Genomic DNA, 22,834 nt, shown 5'->3' on the forward strand with positions numbered 1-22,834 from the left:
GAGTCAGAACAATATTGTGGGCTGAAGGGTCTGCACTGTTCTATGTTCTACAGAAGATCGGGGTTCCCAGTGGCCGAAGGTGATGGGTTCATCCCCAGAAAGGGCACTGGTTAAGTAAATCGGATACCCTCTCCCCACTGCCACCCCCGATCCTCTCATTCTACCTTACTGCCTGGCAGGGAGTCAGAGATCACTTAGCTGCTGCCTCTGGCTGTGTGTGGCATAACAATGGGACACACACAATATCCTCCTTTCAAAACAGCCTGAGAAGATGCACATCAGCCTAAGCGCAGTACTGGCCAGCAGCCATCAGATGGCAATGTTGGCACACAGACTCGACCGTCACCCATCACCAAAGAGACCAGGGTTGGAATCCATCATCTGGTCAATGTCAGTCTCAGGAGGTAACGTCAAAATAGCAAGAGTTTCCATTTGATTTTTACCTTGTCAGCAATCACCAGGCACAGATCTGTAGACTGTGCGGCACACGTAAGGAATAGAGCAGGTCAGGCTGCATCAACGGTATAAACAGTTGGCATTTTGGGCTTCAGGGTCTGTAGCCTGTGTCATAAACAGGTACAGATGATTGGGGAACATTTAGAAGGTTGAGAGATTATAATCATGAAGGACAAAACTGGCTGGGTCACTTTCTCCATTGAAGGAAGGAATGATCTTTACAATTGAAGTGGTAAACGTAGGGAAGGTGATGCTACGTTTTGGAATCTGTCTTGGACATGTTTCACCCACAGAGCCAAGGAAGGAAACACATATGTACTGTTTGTGCACATTAGTCCAGAGTAATGTTGTTTTGTTTGGCGGCATACATGTGCATGATTAAATGACAACAGACTTGAACGCGAGTTTCTTCTTACAGATAATCTTTTATAAATTCCTGCTGCAGATCCAGGGAGGGACCATAACACACAGTGATCAACTTGCTGATGGACTCCAATGATTAGATTTGCATCACACACTGAGGACAAATATAATTACAAACAGTGTTTGGGAGGCTGGCAGGTATCAGGCCCAGGAGAGGTTCTGCTGAATCTTCACTTTGCCTCCCTCCACGGATGCTGCTTGGCTTGCTGAATGTTTCTGACTTTATTTCAGAATTCCAGCATCCAGAGACCAGTATCCCTGGATTCTGAGTTTCTCCTGGAAAGGCTAGGGTGCTGAAAGTGGAGTTCTCCAACTTTTCACTTTGACATTGTGGCTGAGCCTTCAGCACTGAGTCCTGGAACTTCTAGTCGAACGCTTTCCCTTCTCTGCTCTTCCACAGTGACCCTGACATACCTTTAGTTTTCTAACAGCACCTACATCATTAAATGTGGTGAACTATGTGCCTGTCTGGACACGCCCCCTGCTGACTGCTCCTGTGGCTCCTCCCACAGGCCCCTGTATAAAGGCGATCTGAGGCCTGACACTCGGCCTCAGTCTCCAGGTCATAGTTTGATGGACACTCACTCCTGGTTCCTTCTTCCAGTCAATAAAAGCCGATATCTCGCCTTACGTCTCAGTGTGAGTTATTGATGGTGCATCATTAAAATTCCTCTATTTAAAGATAAAAACTTTTAAGATAAGCTTTAAAGAAAGCACAGCAGGGCCTCTACTTCCTTAGGAGTTTGTGAAAATTTGGCATGGCATCTAAAACTTTTAACAAACTTCTATAGATGTGTAGTGGAGGGGACATTGACTGGCCGTATCACAACCTGGAATGGAAACACCAATGCCCTTGAACAGAAAATCTGACAAAAAGTGGTGTGTATGGCCCAGTCCATCATGGGTAAAGCCCTCCCCACCTTTGAGCACATCTGCATGGAGCGCTGTCTATCAACGATCCCCACCATCAAGGCCATGCTCTCTTCTCACTGCTGCCATCAGGAAGAGGGTAGAGGAGCCTCAGGACACACCACCAGGTTCAGGAACAGTTATTAGCCCTCAACCATCAGGAAGAGGGTAGAGGAGCCTCAGGACTCACACCACCAGGTTCAGGAACAGTTATTAGCCCTCAACCATCAGGAAGAGGGTAGAGGAACCTCAGGACTCACACCACCAGGTTCAGGAATGGTTATTAGCCCTCAGCCATCAGGAAGAGGGTAGAGGAGCCTCAGGACTCACACCACCAGGTTCAGGAACGGTTATTAGCCCTCAACCATCAGGCTCTTGAACCAGAATTCACTCATCTTCATGCCCCATCATTGGACTGTTCCCGAGACCCATGGACTCATTTTACAGACTCTTCATCTCATGTTCTCGATATGTATTGTTTATTCATTCATCCATTTATTTATTTATTCATTTACTCATTATTCCTTTTTCACTTTTGTTATTGCATAGTTAGTTGCCTTTTGAACACTGGCTGTTGGTATGGTTTATCATTGATTCTATTATGGTTATTAGATTTATTCTGCATGCCCAAAATAAACTGAATCTCAGGGTTTTATATGATGACATATATGCAATTTGATAATAAATTTACTTTGAACTTTAATTACATCGAAACATTCAGTGAAATATACCGTTCGTATCATCGACCGGTATAATCTGAGGTGCACTGGGGGCAGCCCACAAGTGATTGGGGTTAACATGTTCACAACTTACTAACCCCTACCCACACATCTCTGGAATGTGGGAGGATTAAGGAGAACCCCAAAGCATTCTACAAGTATGTGAAGAGCAAGAGAATAGGACCAATCAAAGCTATTTAATACTCTTTGGAAAAAAAACCTTCCTTACCTCTGTTCTAAAAGATCACTCCCCAATTTTGAGGCTGCACCCTCCAGTTCTGGATACCCCCATCACAGGAAACATCCTCTCTACATCCACCCTATTTGGTCCTTTCAACATTCGGTAGGTTTCAATGAGATCCCCCCGCATTCTTCTGAATCCCACAGAGTTCAGGCCCAAAGCTGCCCATCATTCCTCATATGTTAAACCCTTCATTTCCGGAATCATCCTCGTGAACCTCCTTTGGACTCTCTCCAATGACAACACATCCTTTCTGAGATGTGGGGCCCAAAACTGTTGACAGTACTCCAAGTGCAGCCTGACTAGTGTCTTATAAAGGCTCAGCATCATCTCCTTGCTTTTATATTCTATTCCCTTTGAAATAAATGCCAACATTGCATTTGCCTTCTTTACCACAGACTCAACCTGTAAATTAACCTTCTGGGAGCCTTGCACAAGGACTCCTAAGTCCCTCTGCACCTCCAATGTTTGAACCTTCTCCCCAATTAGATAATAGTCCGCACTATTGTTCCTTTTACCAAAATGCATTATCATATGTATACTTCCCAACTCTATTCCATCTACCACTTTTTTTGCCCACTCTTCCAATTTGTCTAAGTCCTGCTGCAATCATGTTGCTTCCTCAGCATTACCTTTTCGTCTATCTTTGTACCATCTGTAAAGTATGCCACAAAGCTATAAATTCCATTATCTAAATCACTGACAAACAATGTGAAAAGTAGCCAACCCAATACTGACCCCGAGGAACACCACCAGCCACTGGCATCCAACCAGAAAAAGCCCCTTTTATTCCCACGTCTTTATCCACGCCAGTATCTTTCCTGTAACGCCATAGGAATTTATCTTGTTAAGCAGCCTCATGTGTGGCACCTTATCAAATGCCTTCTGAAAATCCAAGTAAATGACATCCACTGCCTCTCCTTTGTCTAACCTGCTGGTTACTTCCTCGAAGAACTCCAACAGGTTTGTCAGGCAAGATTTCCCTTACAGAAACAATGCTGACTTTGACATAGTTTTCAGATACCTCAAAACCTCATTCTTAATAATAGGCTCCAATTCTTTCTCAGCCTGTGAGGTTAGGCTAACTAACTAACAATTCCCTTTCTTTTACCCTCCTGTGTGGAGTGACACTTGCAATCATCCAGTGCTAACTACATCACTGTCCGAGGGAGACAGAGCGCTTCAAGCCCCACTCTCTCACCACCGGCCGAGGAGGTACACATGGCCTGGAAAGCTGCCGAGGATATTTAGTCCAGGACTAATTCCTTCCTCCCACGGACTGGTATTACGATTACCTGCTCCCTCACCACAACTCACATGGTTTTTTGAAGAAGAGTGGGGGACCAGATGAAATTTCCCTGCCACAAGAAGCCTTTTAATGAAGTTCCAAATGCCAACAGGATGAGGTAATTGACAACAGGGCATGGTGGACAACTATAGGACAAGATAATTGACAACATGGTACTGTGGAGACCAATCGTACGAGGTCATTGACAACAGGGCACTATGGGCACCAACAGGACTAGGGCATTGACAAAAGGGCATTGTGAGAACTAACAGAAGAAAGTAATTGACAGCAGGGAATTGTGAACACCAATAGGACAAGGGCATTGACAACAGGGCACTATGGGCACCAACAGGACTAGGGCATTGACAAAAGGGCATTGTGAGAACTAACAGAAGAAAGTAATTGACAGCAGGGAATTGTGAACACCAATAGGACAAGGGCATTGACAACAGGGCACTATGGGCACCAAAAGAACGAGGTCACTGTCAGCAAGGCACTGCGGAGACCAATAAGATGAGTTAATTGACAACAGGGCACTGTGGAGACCAACAGGACACTTAGGACATCAATAGAATGAACTAATTGACAACAGGGCACTATGGGCATCAGTAGAACAAGGTCATTGTCAGCAGTGGAGACCAATAGGATAGGGTAATTGATAGCAGGTAATTGCTTTGTTTCCTTTACCTCTGTGGTTGTTTAGTAAAACTGTTGAAGTATTTTTGTCAAGTGTCAATTTTTGGGATGTATGGTTTATACATCTCTGGGGCTGTATCATCGTAACAAGTGGCACTGTACAACACTCTACTGCTCTACAAACCTCTAACCCAGGACTGCAGCTCTTATTTGAAAGAGTTGAAGATTATCTTTGTCTTCCACATGTACATTGAAACACCAAAACATACAATGAAATACGTCATTTGCATCAATTACCAACACGATCCGAGGATGTGCTAGGGATGCTGACACACTCCTGGCTCCAGTATAGTAAGCCCACAACTCACAAGCCTAACCCATACCGTAGCTTTCAAAATGTGGGAGGAAACTGGAGCACCTGGAGGAAACCCATGCAGTGACAGGGAGGATGTACAAGCTCCTCACAGTGGTGGCAACTGAACCCCAATCATGTCTGTTGTAAAACAAACACTATGCCACTGTGCAGCTCATGTCTATTTGATCTAGGATCCAAAGGTTTGAATAGAATTGTTCTAACCCTAATCTTTTATCCAAAATTAACAGTCCAACACAAAGACCTTCAAAGGGAAGGTTGACCTGTCAAAGGGTAAACACTGACCATTGGTAGCTGGTTTGAGAGCAGATGACCATCCTGGCTCAGCATGTTGGACACCATGATCGCAGGGAGGTCCATGCCTTGGTAGGGGTATTGAGGAAGGAGACCGTTGGCTGGAGTAGCATGGCACAGTGAGTGGTAGCCTCCATATGGATCCATCAGGTGAAGAAAGGAAGGGTCTCCGAGATTTGGAGGAGTAATTGGAGGAATCTCATAGTCTTCATCACCCAGACCCTGGCTGGAGAAGTTCTAAAAGGAGGAAGTGAAAAGAATATTTACCAAAACAAAGACACCAGGGATCATTTTGTGTGTTGCAATTCCCTCATGGTTACAGAATTTCCATTTCAAAATTCCATCTTACCACCATTTTAAAGTTCAAGTTCAGTGTATTGTCATTCAGTTGTATACATGAGTACCTCCAAATGAAACGATGTTCCTCCACAGCAAGGTGCACAGCACAGTACATATAACTCACACACAAAACACATAAAGTAAAATTACCACTAGGAAATTAACAACTAATAAGGTGCATGTTCAACATAAGTTAAAAAGTAAACAGTTTAATGCTACTGGTGCTTCATGCAGTGAGACCTGGGTGGTGGCAGGGAGTTCAGTAGTCTTACGGCCTTGTGGGGATGAAGCAGTTTCCAATCCCAACAGTCCTTGTCCTAATGCCATGGTACCGCTGTAGGGGGTCAAATATATTGTTGGACAGATGGGAGGGATCATTGACTATGCTAGAGGCCATGCATATGCAAAGTTCTGGATAAATACCATTCGTGGATGGAAGAAAAGATCCCAATGCTCCTCTCAGAATACTTCACACACCTTTGTAGGGACTTGCAGTCATTAAGAAAGCCACACAAAATGCTTCCTTGTGGGAAAGGAGTGATTTCAGTCCAACCTCCCCCAACCGCTCGGGATTGAGAAGTTCGTCAGCAACACAGTCATTGGATGGAGAAGGGCTGCTCATCCTTTCTCCAGCATTCAACAGTCTGATCTGGTTATGAGAGCCATGGAGAGAAACAGGCCCTTTGGCCCACTTACACCATGCTAACCATCAAACACCCAATACACATCCTAGGCTAAGCCCAATGTCTTTATAATCCCCACTTTCTCATTATCTCCCTTCAGACTCTACCACTCTCCTACGCCCTGGGGACAATTTACACAGGCCAATTTGGGACATGGGAGGAAACCAGAGCAGCAGGGGAATTTATCCAGGCAGAGGGAGAGCAGCACCGGAGGTTGGGACTGACCTAGGTCTCTGGCACCATGAGACAGTGACTTTGCTAAGCTGCCTCCCTGAGGATTTGACAAGTCCGAGTGTGGAATTTTCCACAAGTCCTGTGGTGGAATTTTCCTGTCTGATATGGGTCATCAGTAATGTCAGGAGAGTGAAGATTGAGTGGTGAGGCTTGATTGCTGCCTTACATATGAGATTAAATATCAGTTGTTGAATCCTGATGTCTTTGTGATCCAGGGGTTCGTCAGAAGCCAGAAATGAGGCATAAAACTTGCTAGCAATTTTATTCATTGGAACATTAGAAAGTTTTTGAAAAGAACAGGCCATTCGGCCCAGCAAAGCTTGCCAAATTCCTATTCACATAGTGTGTTGAAATAACTATCGAGTTTAGATTTGAAAGTCTCTAAGGTACTGCTGTCAACTACACAACTGGGTTGTTTGTTTCATGTGTACACGACTCGCTGTGTAAAGAAATGCTTCCTGATGTTATTCTGAAATCTCCCCTTAACCAGTCCCCACCTATGGCCCCATGTCCTTGTTGATGGTTTCATTTAGAAATAGTAGCTGGCATCCACTTCACTTACACCCTTAACGATTTTGAAAACTTCTATCATGTCTCCTCTTATTTTATGTCTACTTTGGCTAAAAAGATTTAATTCTTTTAATCGTTCTTCATTGGTCATACCCTGCAGACCTGGAATGAGTTTCATCACCCTTCTCTGAATGCTTTCCCGTGCCTTCACATCCCTCACAAAATATGGAGACCAAAATTGTACTCAGTACTCAAGGAGTGGCCTCACAAGAGCATTGCTGTATACAGCTTGTGGAGAATATCTCCAGACTTGAACTCCACTGAGTGCATTATATAACCCAACATTCTATTAGTCTTCCTAATCACTTCTGTGCATCGTCTAGATGTTGATAGTGATGAGTCTACCTTCTCACACAGTGCACTTTCTAACTCAACAGCCCCCATTGTAAATTTATGTCTAATAATTCACTCCACTCTTTAAGAAAGGAAGAAGGCAACAGAAAGGAAATTACAGATCAGTTAGCCTGAGCTCAGTGGTCGAGAAGATGTTGGAGTCAATTGTTAAGGATGAAGTAATGGAGTACTTGGAGACACAGGACAAGATAGGACAAAGTCTATCTTTGGACAAAGTTTAAGGGAAAATTTTGCCTGATGAACTTGTTGGAATTCTTTCAGGACATTACACATATGATAGATAAAGGAGATGCAGTAGATGTTGTATATCTGGACTTTCAGAAGTCCCTTAACAAGGTGGTACACATGAGGCAACACACTGTATGAGACTCCTTGTCAGTACATGCCTGATTCTCAACTCCCTGATATTTGAGTCCCCTACTATCACTACTTCCTTTTTATGGGGTTTAGCTTTAGAATTAGAGAGGCTCCTCTGTCTTGCCTACCACCTCAGAGGTTTCATGGCCTTCGTCGAGCATCGCTAGATGTTCAAAATGGTTGGACACTTCCAGCTCTGGGTTGATGTCGCCAGACAGTGTGCACCTCTTTGGCTGTGCTTCCTTCCTATGGTCACCCACCCTTCTCTTTCCTTCTGGTCTGGAGTCTCAACCTGTGGCTCTCTTGGGGCGGACACTATCTCATTAAAGGACATCTGGAGCTCATCTGCAAATTCTCCACCATATCACAGGTCAGCTTCCTCCTCCTCAAGCTAAGCCACTTTGTTCTGAGATGTTGGGTTAGCTGACATTCCTTGCATATGAACTCCTCAGGGCAGCAATGCTCCATGAATCTGAACATATATGGCAGTGCCACACGAAGAAAGAACGAACAGAGTAAGACAAGGGAAAAAACTAGTTGTGGTCGTCCCATGTTCAAACTAGAGATAACAGCATTGCAGTGATGACAATTAATCTGTAAAATAGACAGAATCAGATGGTGACACCTGCTACTGAAAACTGAGAAGTTTCTAGGAATATTGAAGTAATTGTAGGTAATTACTAGAACATTAACTGAACAATGACATGTATGTACAGTAGGTGATTATTTAAAATTAAAAGCAAGCATAGGCAAGGGAAACTACATGAAAAATAACCATTTTTACGCCAATCCAACACTGTTGAAGCTGAGAGACAGTGAATGGAGTTGTGTTTATAGACACGGTGAAGAAATTCCACTTCTAGTCACTGAAAATATTCCAATAAACCTCTCCAGTCCACTGAGATTATGTAGACACCTCAACTGTAAGACTCAGCTCATTTCCATTAATCAATCACAGGAAAAAATACACAATGCAATCAATTCTTTATTACTTGTAAAATTAATCATTCATTTTGTGGAAGAGCAAAGTACCTTTGAAATGTTGAGAGAGAGAGGAAGGGATTATCTGCAAAGGTGTTTCCACACACAAGCAATTATGAATGCAAACACCAAGTTTTTTGTCAGAGAAGAGTCTGAGAGCAAGGGTAAAGATAATCCGCAGCATTACAGGGCCTTGGTGGGACCACATCGGATCATGAAAATGTAGGTCTGTTGGGATAGCTCTATAAAGAAAGATTAGACACATTGGGTCTACCTTCTTGAAAGTTAAAACAAATGCAAAAACATTAAAAAAAAACATCATTCTTAGGAGATTTCTTAGGGTAGATGCTGGGGTGATGTTTCCTTCGTATGGGGTGTGCAGAACAGAGGATCACAATCTCAAAATAAGAGGTAGGTCAGTCTTCAGAACACAAGAGAAGGAACAGGCCACTCAGCCCCTCAATCCTGCCTCACCATTAAATGTAACCATGGCTGACCTACGCTGGCCTCAACTCTTTCTTTCTGTGCTAGTTCCTCAGGTCTCTCAATTCCTCCTTCTGTCAAACATTTACCTACTTCCACTTTAAATCCTTCCAATGTTCCAGCATTCCTCTCCCTGCCAGAGCTGAGAATTCCAGAGGTTCATCACTCTCTGTGAGAGGGAGTTTCCACACACAGTCTCTGATCTTGTCACCTTCTCCCCTTCTTCAAGACTTTCCCAACGGTGGAAAATCTCATAATCTACCCTGCCAAACCTGCTTAGGAATGTATATGGTTGAATAAGGTCTCTCCTCATTCTTGAAATCTGCAAGGAATACAGATCCAAACTGTATAGACTCTCTTAATAGGACAGACCCTCTCACCCCAGGAACTAGCCTGGTGAATTTGCTTTGTACATTCTCCAATGTTACTACATCTTTCGTTAGTGAGAGATTCAGAATTGTGCACTGTATTCCAGGCGAGGTCTCACCAATACCCCGCACAACTGCAACAAAACCTCCTTACTTTTAAACCCCAATCCCTTTGCAATAAGGGCTAGTTTGCCTTCTTAATTGTATGTCGGACCTTCCGGCTAACTTGTGATTTATACACTAGAATATCCAGATCTCTTTATACTGCATTCATTTAGATAATAATCAGCTTTGTGATTCCTTATGCCAAAGTGCATGACCTCATATTTCCCCACAGTACATTCCATTGTTCAGTCACTCTTTCCCTCTCTACCTTGTTGTCCAATCTCAGTATCCACCTATTTCCATACCATTGTCAAGCTTGCTAACCTTGTAAACTGTCCATTGACGTGAACGGTGACAAATGTGAGCCAAGAATCGAACCCTGGAGCACACGATTACCAACCACCTTCCAGTATGAAAAGGACGTCTGAGACTGCAGGAAGTTTTCACAGAGTTCTGAAGAATTGTGGCCCATCACAGAAATCAGCCCCTCCACCCCCACCTCCACTGACACCTTCTACACTTCCTGCTGCCTTGGGAAAGCAGCCAATATAGTCAAGGATTCCTCTCACCACCCCCCTCCATCCCATCAGGCAGAGAACACATACCAGCAGACTCAAGGGTAGCTTCCATCCTGCTGTTACCTCACTCTTGAACAGAGCTTTTATGCACTAAAAGATGCACGCTTTCACTCCTGATCTCTCAGTCTTGCACCTGCACCACGCTCTCTCTGTAACTATATTCTGTACTGTTTACTTTCACGGTCTATTACTGTATGTGTGAAATGGCCAGTCTAGAAGGCACACAATACAAAAGCTTCGCACTGTATCTTGGTATGTGTGACAATAATAAACCAATACAAACTCCAACTCTCTTTCCCATGAGACAGCCAGTTCCCAGTCCATGATAACACACTTTGTCTTTAGCTTATGCACCAGCCTCCTATCTGGCATCTTATCAAATGCATTGTAGAAACCTACAGGTCCCACCATCAACTCTCTGTCACATCTTCAAAGAATTTGAGCAAGTACGATGCGGAGGAGATTTACCAGTATACTGCCAGACAAGAGGGCATGTTGAGTGAGCTCTTTGGAGTGAATTGATGGAGGTGTACAAAATTAGAGTAGACAGTTCGAGACTTTTTCCCAGAATGGAAATTGCTAATATGAGGAGGAATAATTTTAAGGTGATTGGAGGTAAGTAGAGGGAGGATGTCAGAGACAAGAGAAAACTGGAATGCTGGAAACCTGAGCAACGCACACAAGATGCTGGAGGAACTCAGCAGGCCAGGCAGCATCGATGGGAAAAAGTGCAGTCAACGTATCAGGCTGAGACCCTTCAGCAGGACTGGGGAGAAAAAGACGAGGAGTAGATTTAAATAATTCACAGGCACTCCTCTGGACTGTCACTAATGCCAACACATCATTTCGTAATTAAGGGGCCAAAGCTGCTCAGTTTACTTCACGTGTGGTCTGACCAATGCCTTACAGAGCCTCAGCATCACATCTTTGCTCTCATATTCCAGTCTACTTGAAATGATTGCATTTGCCTTCCTCACCACTGACTCAACCTGCAAGTTAACCTTTAGGGAATTGAATTAGATGTTGGCTTAATAGGAGAAGTCAGAGAGTGGTAGTAGGTGGTGGCCTCTCTGACTGGAGACATGTGACTGGTGGAGTGTTGCAGAGATTGGTGCTGGCTCTGTTGTTGTTTGTCATCTATATCAATGATCTAGTTGATAACGTAGCTAACTGAAACAGCAAATTTGTGGATGACACCAAGATTGGGGGTGTAGTGGACAGACTAACAAACATATAACCATATAACAATCACAGCACGGAAACAGGCCATCTTGGCCCTCCTAGTCCGTGCCGAACTCTTAATCTCACCTAGTCCCACCTACCCGCACTCAGCCCATAACCCTCCACTCCTTTCCTGCCCATATACCTATCCAATGTTACCTTAAATGACACAACTGAACTGGCCTCTACTACTTCTACAGGAAGCTCATTCCACACAGCTATCACTTTCTGAGTAAAGAAATACCCCCTCATGTTTCCCTTAAACTTCTGCCCCCTAACTCTCAAATCATGTCCTCTTGTTTGAATCTCCCCTACTCTCAATGGAATCAGCCTATTCATGTCAACTCTATCTATCCCTCTCAGAATTTTAAATACCTCAATCAAATCCCCCCTCAACCTTCTACGCTCCAATGAATAGAGACCTAACTTGTTCAACCTTTCTTTGTAACTTAAGTGCTGAGACCCAGGTAACAACCTAGCAAATCGTCTCTGCACTCTCTCTAATTTATTGATATCTTTCCTATAATTCGGTGACCAGAACTGCACACAATATTCTAAATTTGGCCTTACCAATGCCTTGCACAATTTTAACATTACATCCCAACTTCTGTACTCAATGCTTTGATTTATAAAGGCCAGCATTCCAAAAGCCTTCTTCACCACCCTATCTATATAAGACTCCACCTTTAGGGAACTATGCACTGTTATTCCTAGATCTCTCTGTTCCTCTGCATTCCTCAATGCCCTACCATTTACCCTGTATGTTCTATTTGGATTATTCCTGCCAAAATGTAGAACCTCACACTTCTCAGCATTAAACTCCATCTGCCAACGTTCAGCCCATTCTTCTAACCGGCATAAATCTCCCTGCAAGCTTTGAAAACCCACCTCATTATCCACAACACCTCCTACCTTAGTATCATCGGCATACTTACTAATCCAATTTACCACCCCATCATCCAGATCATTTATGTATATTACAAACAACATTGGGCCCAAAACAGATCCCTGTGGCACCCCGCTAGTCACTGGCCTCCATCCCGATAAACAATTATCCACCACTACTCTCTGGCATCTCCCATCTAGCCACTGTTGAATCCATTTTATTACTCCAGCATTAATACCTAACAATGGAACCTTCTTAACTAACCTTCCATGTGGAACTTGGTCAAAGGCTTTGCTGAAGTCCATATAGACTACATCCACTGCCTTACCCTCGTCAACATTCCTCGTAACTTCTTCAAAAAATTCAAAAAATTTTTGAATTTGCAGTGGGATTTGGACCAGCTGGAAAAATGGGCTGAAAAATGGCAGATGGAGTTTAACGCAGACAAGTGTGAGGTGTCGCACTAGGACCAACCACGGTAGATCTCACAGACTGAACAGTGGGGCACCGTGGAATGTGGTGGAACAGATGGATCGAGGAATACAGATCCATAATTCATTGGAAGTGGTGTCACAAGTAGATACAGTTGTAAGGAAAGCTTTTGGCATATTGGTTTTCATAAATCCAAGTACTGAGTATTGGAGATGGGATGTTATGTTGAAATTAAACGGTGAGGCTAATTCTTGTGCCGGTTTGGTCACCTACCCACAGGGAGGATGTAAATAAGACTGAAAAGGTGCAGAGAAAGTTTACAAGGATGTTGCCAGGACTTGAGGAGCTGAGCTAAAGGGGAAGGTTTGAATAGGCTAGGGCTTTATTCCCCGGAGCGTAGGAGACTGAGGGGAGATTTGATAGAGGTGTGCATAATTATGAGGAGTATAGGTAGGGTAAACGCAAGCAGGCTTCTTCCACCAAGGTTGGGTGAGACTACTATCAGAGGCCATGGGTTAAAATAGAAACATAGAAAACCTACAGCACAATACAGGCCCTTCGGCCCACAAAGTTGTGCCGAACATGTCCCTACCTTAGAAATTACTAGGCTTACCAACAGCCCTCTATTTTTCTAAGCTCCATGTACCTATCTAAAAGCCTCTTAAAAGACCCTATTGTATCTGCCCCCACCACCGTTGCCAGCAGCCCATTCCACACACTCACAACTCTCTGAGTAGAAAACTTACCCCTGACATCTCCTCTGTACCTACTCCCCAGCACCTTAAACCTGTGTCCTCTTTTGGCAACCATTTCAGTCCTGGGAGAAAGCCTCTGACTATCCACACGATCAATACCTCTCATCATCTTATACACCTCTGTCAGGTCACCTCTCATCCTCCATCGCTCCAAGGAGAAAAGGCCGAGTTCACTAAACCTATTCTCATAAGGCATGCTCCCCAATCCAGGCAACATCCTTGTAAATCTCCTCTGCACCCTTTAATGGATTTGTGGCTAAATTTACCGATGATACAAAGATAGGTGGAGGAGCGGGTTGAGGAAATAGAGAGGCTGCAGAGAGACTTAGATAGTTTAGGGGAATGGACAAAGAAGTGACAGATGAAATACAATGTTGGAAAGTGTATGGTCATGCACTTTGGTGGAAGAAATTAACAGGCAGATTATTTAGAGGGGGAGAGAATTCAAAATGCAGAGATGCAAAGGGACTCGGTAGGCCTTGTGCAGGATACCCTAAAAGTTAACCTCCAGGTTGAGTCAGTGGTGAAGAAGGCAAATGAAATGTTGGCATTCATTTCTAGAGGTATAGAATATAACAGCAGGGATGTGATGTTGAGGTTCTATAAGGCACTCATGAGACCACACTTGGAGTGTTGTGGGCAGTTTTGGACCCCTTATTTTAGTAAGGATATACTGACATTGGAGAGGGTTCAGAGAAGATTCATAGAAACATAGAAAATAGGTGCAGGAGTAGGCCATTCGGCCCTTTGAGCCTGCACCGCCATTCAGTATGATCATGGCTGATCATCCAACTCAGAACCCTGTACCTGCTTTCTCTCCATACCCCTGATCCCTTTAGCCACAAGGGCCATATCTAACTTCCTCTTAAATATAGCCAATGAACTGGCCTCAACTGTTTCCTGTGGCAGAGAATTCCACAGATTCACCATTCTCTGTGTGAAGAAGTTTTTCCTCATCTCGGTCCTAAAAGGCTTCCCCTTTATCCTTAAAATGTGACCTTAAATGTTCTGGATTTCCCCAACATCAGAAACAATCTTCCTGCATCTAGCCTGTCCAATCCCTTTAGAATTTTATGCGTTTCAATAAGATCCCCCCTCAATCTTCTAAATTCCAGTGAGTATAAGCCTAGTCGATCCAGTCTTTCTTCATATGAAAGTCCTGCCATCCCAGGAATCAATCTGGTGAACCTTCTTTGTACTCTTTCTATGGCAAGAATGTCTTTCCTCAGATTAGGGGACCAAAACTGCACACAATATTCCAAGTGTGGTCTCACCAAGGCCTTGTACAACTGCAGTAGAACCTCCCTGCTCCTGTACTCGAATCCTCTTGCTATGAATGCCAACATACCATTTGCCTTTTTCACCGCCTGCTGTACTTGCATGCCCACCTTCAATGACTGGTGTACAATGACACCCAGGTCTCGTTGCATCTCCCCTTTTCCTAATCGGCCACCATTCAGATAATAATCTGTTTTCCTGTTCTTGCAACCAAAGTGGATAACCTCACATTTATCCACATTAAATTGCATCTGCCATGAATTTGCCCACTCACCTAACCTATCCAAGTCACTCTGCATCCTTTTTGCATCCTCCTCACAGCTAACACTGCCGCCCAGCTTCATGTCATCTGCAAACTTGGAGATGCTGCATTTAATTCCTTCGTCTAAATCATTAATATATATTGTAAACAACTGGGGTCCCAGCACTGAGCCTTGTGGTACCCCACTAGTCACTGCCTGCCATTCTGAAAAGGTCCCGTTTAATCCCACTCTTTGCTTCCAGTCTGCCAACCAATTTTCTATCTACACTAATACCATACCCGCAATACCGTGTGCTTTAAGTTTGCACACTAACCTCCTGTGTGGGACCTTGTCAAAAGCCTTTAGAAAATCTAAATATACCACATCCACTGGCTCTCCCCATCCACTCTACTAGGTACATCTTCAAAAAATTCTATAAGATTCGTCAGACATGATTTTCCTTTCACAAATCCATGCCGACTTTGTCCGATGATTTCACCTCTTTCCAAATGTGCTGTTATCACATCTTTGATAACCGACTCTAGCATTTTTCCCACCACCGATGTCAGACTCACCGGTCTATAATTCCCTGGTTTCTCTCTCCCTCCTTTTTTAAAAAGTGGGGTTACATTAGCCACCCTCCAATCCTCAGGAACTAATGCAGAATCTAAAGAGTTTTGAAAAATTATCACTAATGCATCCACTATTTCTTGGGCTACTTCCTTAAGCACTCTGGGATGCAGACCATCTGGCCCTGGGGATTTATCTGCATTTAATCCCTTCAACTTACCTAACACCACTTCCCTACTAACATGTATTTCCCTCAGTCCCTTACTATTTCCGGAAGATTATTTATGTCCTCCTTAGTGAAGTCAGTAGTTATTCATTTGGTTGGCCATGTCTTTGTTCCCTATGATCAATTCACCTGTTTCTGACTGTAAAGGACCTACATTTGTCTTGACCAATCTTTTTCTTTTCATGTATCTATAAAAGCTTTTACAGTCAGTTTTTATGTTCCCTGCCACTTTTCTCTCATAATCTTTTTTCCCTTTCCTAATTAAGCCCTTTGTCCTCCTCTGCTGGTCTCTGAATTTCTCCCAGTCCTCAGGTGTGCCATTTTTTTTGCTAATTTATGTTTCTTCTTTGGACTTGATACTATCCCTAATTTCCCTTGTCAGCCACGGGTGCACTACTTTCCCTGGTTTATTCTTTTGCCAAACTGGGATGAACAATTGTTGTAGTTCATCCATGCGATCTTTAAATGCTTGCCATTGCAGATCCACCATCAACCCTTTAAGTATCATTTGTCAGTCTATCTTAGCTAATTCACGTCTCATACCTTCAAAGTTACCGTTCTTTAAGTTCAGAACCTTTGTTTCAGAATTAACTATGTCACTCTCCATCTTAATGAAGAATTCCACCATATTATGGTCACTATTACCCAAGGGGCCTCGCACAACAAGATTGCTAACTAACCCTTCCTCATTGCTCAATACCCAATCTAGAATGGCCTGCTCTCTAGTTGGTTCCTCGACATGTTGGTTCAGAAAACCATCCCGCATACATTTCAAGAAATCCTCTTTCTCAGCACTCTTACCAATTTGGTTCACCCAATCTATACATAGATTGAAGTCACCCATTATAACTGCTGTTCCTTTATAGCACACATTTCTAATTTCCTGTTTAATGCCAACCCCAACCTGACTACTACTGGAATTCACGAGAATGATTTCAGGAATGAAACGGTTACCATATGAGGAACGTCTGGCAGCTTGAGCTGTATTCCCTGGAGTTCAAGAGAATGAGGGGGGAATCTCATAGAAACATTCCAAATGTAAGAAGGCCTGAACACATTAGATATGGCAAAGTTATTTCCCACAGTAGGGAAGTCTAGGATAAGAGGGCATGTCTTCAGGATTTACAGATATCCATTTAGAACAGAGATGCAGAGAAATGACTTTAGTCAGAGGGTGGTAAATCTGTGGAATTTGTTGCCACAAATGGCTGTGGAGGCTGTCATTGGGTATATTTAAGGCAGAGATATATAGGTTATTGATTAGCCAGGGCATCAAAGTGTATGGGGAGAAGGCAGGGGAGTGGGGATAACTGGAAGAATTGGATCAGCCCATGATCGAATGGCGGAGCAGACTCAATGGGCCGAATGGCCTACTTCTGCTCCTATATCTTATGGTCTTATCGGCTTATAGTTCTGGTCACTCTGCTATAGGAAGGATGTTGAAATTTTAGATAGGGTGCAGAAGATGTTTACCAGGATGCTGCCTGGCTTTGAGGACATGTGTTAACATAAGAGGCTGGATAAACTTGGGTTGGTTTCTCTGTAGCATTGGAGGCTGTGGGGAGATCTGATAGAGGTTTAGATTATGAGAAGATAGAGTGGGCCCAGGCTTGAAGAGTCTAATACCAGAGGATATGCATTGAAGGTGAGAGGGCGTAGGTTCAAGTAAGATGTGAGGGTTAAGTTTTTTACTCTGAGGGTCGTGGATATCTGGAATACACTGCCTGGTATGGTGATACAGGCAAATACATTAGGGGTTTTTAAGAGACGATTGGATAGGCACATAGATGTAAGAAAGATGGAGGGATATGGATAGGAGGGATTTTAGTAATCGTTTATTTTGATTTGCTTTTTAGCTAGTTTGGCACAACATTGTGGGCTGAATGGCTGTTCCCGTGCTGTACTATCTATCTATGTTCTATGAAAATACAGAAGGTGAAGGTGGGGAGCAACTGCGGCTGCTCGTTTCTTATTTAAATTACAGAAGTTTGGAATTTAAAATAAATGTAAATCGATTTATTTTCTTTCCAATTTCAAGTTAGAAAAAATATTCAATGTTGCACTTGGTCGAAAGGGCTTCTGCCTAAGTTTAACCTGCAGGGAAGATTGCTGAAGATGTCAGGGAATAATGAACTGGGTACACATGACGTCGTTTCATGGCCTCCTCTACTGCCTTGATGAGACCAAGGAGAAGCGACAACTTATTTTCTGTCTAGGTAGCCTCCAACCTAATGACATAAACATCAATTTCTCCAATTTCTGGTAAAATTTCCTTCTCCCCCTTCTCTTTTTTTCAATTCCCCTTTGTTGTTTTATTCTTTCTAATCTCACCTTCCCCTGGTGCCCCTCCTCTCCTTTCTTCCATGGTCCACTCTCCTCTCCTATCAGATTCATTCTTCTCCAGCACTTTTCCATCTTTCAGCTCCCAACTTCTTACTTCTCCCCTCTCCCATCCATCTTCCTCTTCATCTCCAATCTCCACCTTCCATTCTACTTTCATATTCTGGCTTCTTCCCCATTCCTTACCAGTCCTAGTGAAGGGTCTGGCTGGAAAAGTCAAATGCTTATTTCTCCCCTGACGTGTTGAGTTTCTGCAGCATTGTGGCCATTTGTTGCTCTGGATTTCCAGCATCTGCAGAATCTCCTGTGTTATTGGAAGAACTCTTCCCACTGTCTATTGTGATGCCCATATTTATATTAGAAAGCGCTAATGTGAACAAGTCACACTGGAATTGCACTGGTGGCCGGTAACTTCACAGGGCTGCAGGGCAGAACTCCGTGAACTGAAAGGAGGAGGATTGAGCAGGGGCTAGCTACACCTTCCCGTTCAAACCCTGACCTACAGAAATACTATCAGAAAATGCAAAGACTTCATCCCTGGGAGAGGAAGGGTCTTCGAAAATGGGTCGCACCTGGGGACAACTTGAAAAACTGGCCCAGGACAGAGGACTCTGGCAAGATGCTGTCGGCAGACTATGCCCCAGCAGGGTGATGTGCTTAAGGCTGCAGGGTAAAGCCTTTAGCCTGTGACTCCTGCTGGTAGGCTGGCATATGTGTACAAGTATAGTTGGCTGAATGAGGCCAGAACTGAGCTCCCACTATCTCCCTACCTCAGGAGAGAGGGCATAACCTGCCTTGGTGGGACAACCCAATGTTGGTAGAGTTTCCTTTGATATCATTACAGATGAGCTTAATTCATGGTAATGTGAGAGGAACTTTTTATCAGCCCTTGTGGGTTCCCTGCTGCTCATTACCATTGTAGTTTACTGTGGGAACACTGTACAAACTGGATAACCCATTTGTGTGGTTTACTGAAATTAAACCCACATCCTGACTCCGTTACTCTGCAGCAGCCTGAAGTCTGTGGGCACAGGTTACTACGATGGTTTTTCCTCAGAATCCCCAGAACAATTCTTGTTCACACTGTAGATTCCAGGCAGAAGAATACCTCACAACACCTGTCGCTTTTTTTCGGTGTTGTGTCATCCTGTGCTGCTTGTAAAATTAACATTTTTGCACTTAACAGACAGAGGCTGAACACTGGGATAAATCCATTCAGTTAGAAACATAGAAAACCTACAGCTCAATACAGGCCCATCGGCCAACAAAGCTGTGCCGAACATGTCCCGACCTCAGAAATTATTAGGGTTACCCATAGCCCTCTATTCTTCTAAGCTCCATGTACCTATCCAAAAGTCTCTTAAAAGACCCTATCGTATCCGCCTCCACCACTGTTGCCGGCAGCCCATTCCACGCACTCACCACTCTCCGAGTAAAAAGCTTACCCCTGACATCTCCTCTGTACCTACTCCCCAGCACCTTAAACTTGTGCCTTCTTGTGGCAACCATTTCAGCCCTGGGAAAAAGCCCCTGAGTATCCACATGATCAATGCCTCGAATCATCTTGTACACCTCTATCAGGTCACCTCTCATCCTCTGTCACTTCAAGGAGAAAAGGCCAAGTTCACTTAACCTATTCTCAAAATGCATGCTCCCCAATCCAGGCAACATCCTTGTAAATCTCCTCTGCACCCTTTCTATGGTTTCCACATCCTTCCTGTAGTGAGGTGACCAGAACTGAGCACAGTACTCCAAGTGGGTCCACAGTACTCCAGGGTCATATATAGCTGCAATATTACCTCTTGGCTCCTAAATTCAATTCCACGATTGATGAAGGCCAATACACAGTATGCGTTCTAAACTACAGAGTCAACCTACGCAGCAGCTTTGAGTGTCCTATGGACTCGGACCCCAAGATCCCTCTGATCCTCCACACTGCCAAAAGTCTTACCATTAATGCTATATTCTGCCATCATATTTGACCTACCAAAATGAACCACTCATCCTCCAGCGCACCAAGGAGAAAAGGCCGAGTTATCTAGGTTGAACTCCATCTGCCACTTCTCAGCCCAGTTTTGCATCCCATCAATGTCTCGCTGTAACCTCTGACAGCCCTCCACACTATCCACAACACCTCCAACCTTTGTGTCATCAGCAAACTTACTAACCCATCCCTCCACTTCCTCATCCAGGTCATTTATAAAAATCACGAAGAGTAGGGGTTCCAGAACAGATCCCTGAGGCACATCCATGTAGAATACAAACCGTCTACAACCACTCTTTGCCTTCCGTGGGCAAGCCAGTTCTAGATCCAGAAAGCAATGTCCCCTTGGATTCCATGCTTCCTTACTTCCTCAATAAGCCTTGCATGGGGTACCTTGTCAAATGCCTTGCTGAAATCCATATACACTACATCTACTGCTCTTCAGTCACATCTTCAAAAAATTCAATCAGGCTTGTATGGTACGACCTGCCTTGAAAAAGCCATGCTAACTATTCCTAATCATATTATACCTCTCCAAATGTTCATAAATCCTGCTTCTCAGTATCTTCTCCATCGACTTACCAACCACTGAAGCATGACTCACTGATCTATAATTTCCTAGGCTATCTCTACTCTCTTTCTTGAATAAAGGAACAACATCTCCAACCCTCCAATCCTCTGGAACCTCTCCCATCCCCATTGATGATGCAAAGATCATCTCCAGAGGCTCAACAACCTCCTCCCTCACCTTCCACAGTAACCTGGGGTACGTCTCATCCGGTCCCTGTGACTTATCCAACTTGTTGCTTTGCAAAAGCTCCAGCATCCTCTTTTTTAATATCTACATGCTCAAGCTTTTCAGTCTGCTGCAAGTCATCACTACAAGCACCAAGATCCTTTTCCATGGTGAATACTTAAGTAAAGAATTCAAGTGTTTTCGTGTGGCCAAGTGGTTAAGGCGTTGGTCTAGTGATCTGAAGGTTGCTAGTTTGAGCCTCAGCTGAGGCAGCGTGTTGTGTCCTTAAGCAAAGCACTTAACCACACATTCCTCTGTGATGACACCGGTGCCAAGCTGAATCGGCCTAGTGCCCTTCCCTTGGACAACATTGGTGGCATGGAGGGGGGAGACTAGCAGCATGGGCAACTGCCGGTCTTCCATACAACCTTGCTTAGGCCTCGGTCTCTATCAAAATTGATGGACAGCTGAAGAGAATAAGAAAGTATTCATTAAGTACCTCCGCTATTTCCTCCGATTCCATACACACTTACCCACTGTCACACTTGATAGGTCCTATTCATTCATGTCTTTTCATCTTGCTCTTCAGATACTTGTAGAATGCCGTGGGGTTTTCCTTAATCCTGCCCGCCAAGGCCTTCTCATGGCCCCTTCTGGCTCTCCTAATTTCCCTTCTTAAGCTCCTTCCTGTTAGCCTTATAATCTTCTAGATCTCTAGCATTACCTAGCTCTCTGAACCTTTTGTAAGCTTTTCTTTTCTTCTTGACTAGATCTATTATAGCCTTTGTACACTACGGTTCCTGTACCCTACCATAACTTCCCTGTCTCATTGGAACGTACCCATGTGAACTCCACACAAATATCCCCTGAACACTTGCCACATTTCTTCTGTACATCCATTCCCAATTTAAGCTTCCAATTTCCTGCCTGATAGTCTCATAATTCCCCTTACTCCAATTAAACGCTCTTCTAACTTGTTCGTTCCTATCTCTCTCCAATGCTATTGTAAAGGAGATAGAATTACGATCACTATCTCCAAAATGCTCTCCCACAGTGATCTGACACCTCACCAGGTTCATTTCCCAATACCAAATCAAGTACAGTCTCTCCTCTTGTAGGCTTATCTACATATTGTGTCAAGAAACCTTCCTGTACACACCTAACAAACTCCACCCAATCTAAACCCCTCGCTCTAGGGAGATGCCAATTGATATTTGGAAAATTAAAATCTCCCACCACGACAACTCTGTTATTATTACACCTTTCCAGGATCTGTTTCCCTATCTGCTCCTCGATATCCTTGCTACTATTGGGCAGCCTATAAAAAACACCCAGTAGAGTTAATGACCCCTTCCTGTCCCTAACTTCCACCCACAGAGACTCCATAGACAATCCCTCCATGACTTCCAGCCGTGACACCATCTCTGATCAACGGTGCTACTCCCCCACCTCTTTTGCCTCCCTCCCTGTCCTTTCTGAAACATCTAAAATGCAGCACTTGAAGTAACCATTCCTGTCCTTGAGCCATCCAAGTCTCTGTAATGGCCACCACATCATATCTCCAAGTACTGATCCACGCTCTAAGCTCATCTGCTTTGTTCACAATACTCCTTACATTAAAATAGTTGATCAGGGAAACAGTTGCCAGATACACTGGGGGCAAGTTGCAGTTTCCTAACACTATGCGGCTTTCATGTGAATGATTCTTATTGACGCACTTACAAAGACACATCAGCATCTATATTTCATTAGGAGTCTGAGGTATGTCACCAA

The 22,834-nt window shown here is 43.9% G+C and overlaps 1 protein-coding gene across 3 annotated transcripts in view; it reads right to left on the bottom strand.

Moving 5' to 3' along the window:
* Positions 1-22,834, bottom strand: part of tox2 (TOX high mobility group box family member 2) — a 234,866-nt gene that overhangs the window by 75,118 nt on the left and 136,914 nt on the right. For all 3 annotated transcript variants that reach the window (XM_059981069.1, XM_059981067.1, XM_059981066.1), the window contains exon 3: positions 5,331-5,576. In XM_059981069.1, the coding sequence (XP_059837052.1) occupies positions 5,331-5,576 (246 nt within the window). The remainder of the gene's footprint in view (positions 1-5,330; positions 5,577-22,834) is intronic.

Source organism: Hypanus sabinus, chromosome 9, assembly GCF_030144855.1.
Source record: "Hypanus sabinus isolate sHypSab1 chromosome 9, sHypSab1.hap1, whole genome shotgun sequence".
Taxonomy (NCBI): Eukaryota; Metazoa; Chordata; class Chondrichthyes; order Myliobatiformes; family Dasyatidae; genus Hypanus; species Hypanus sabinus.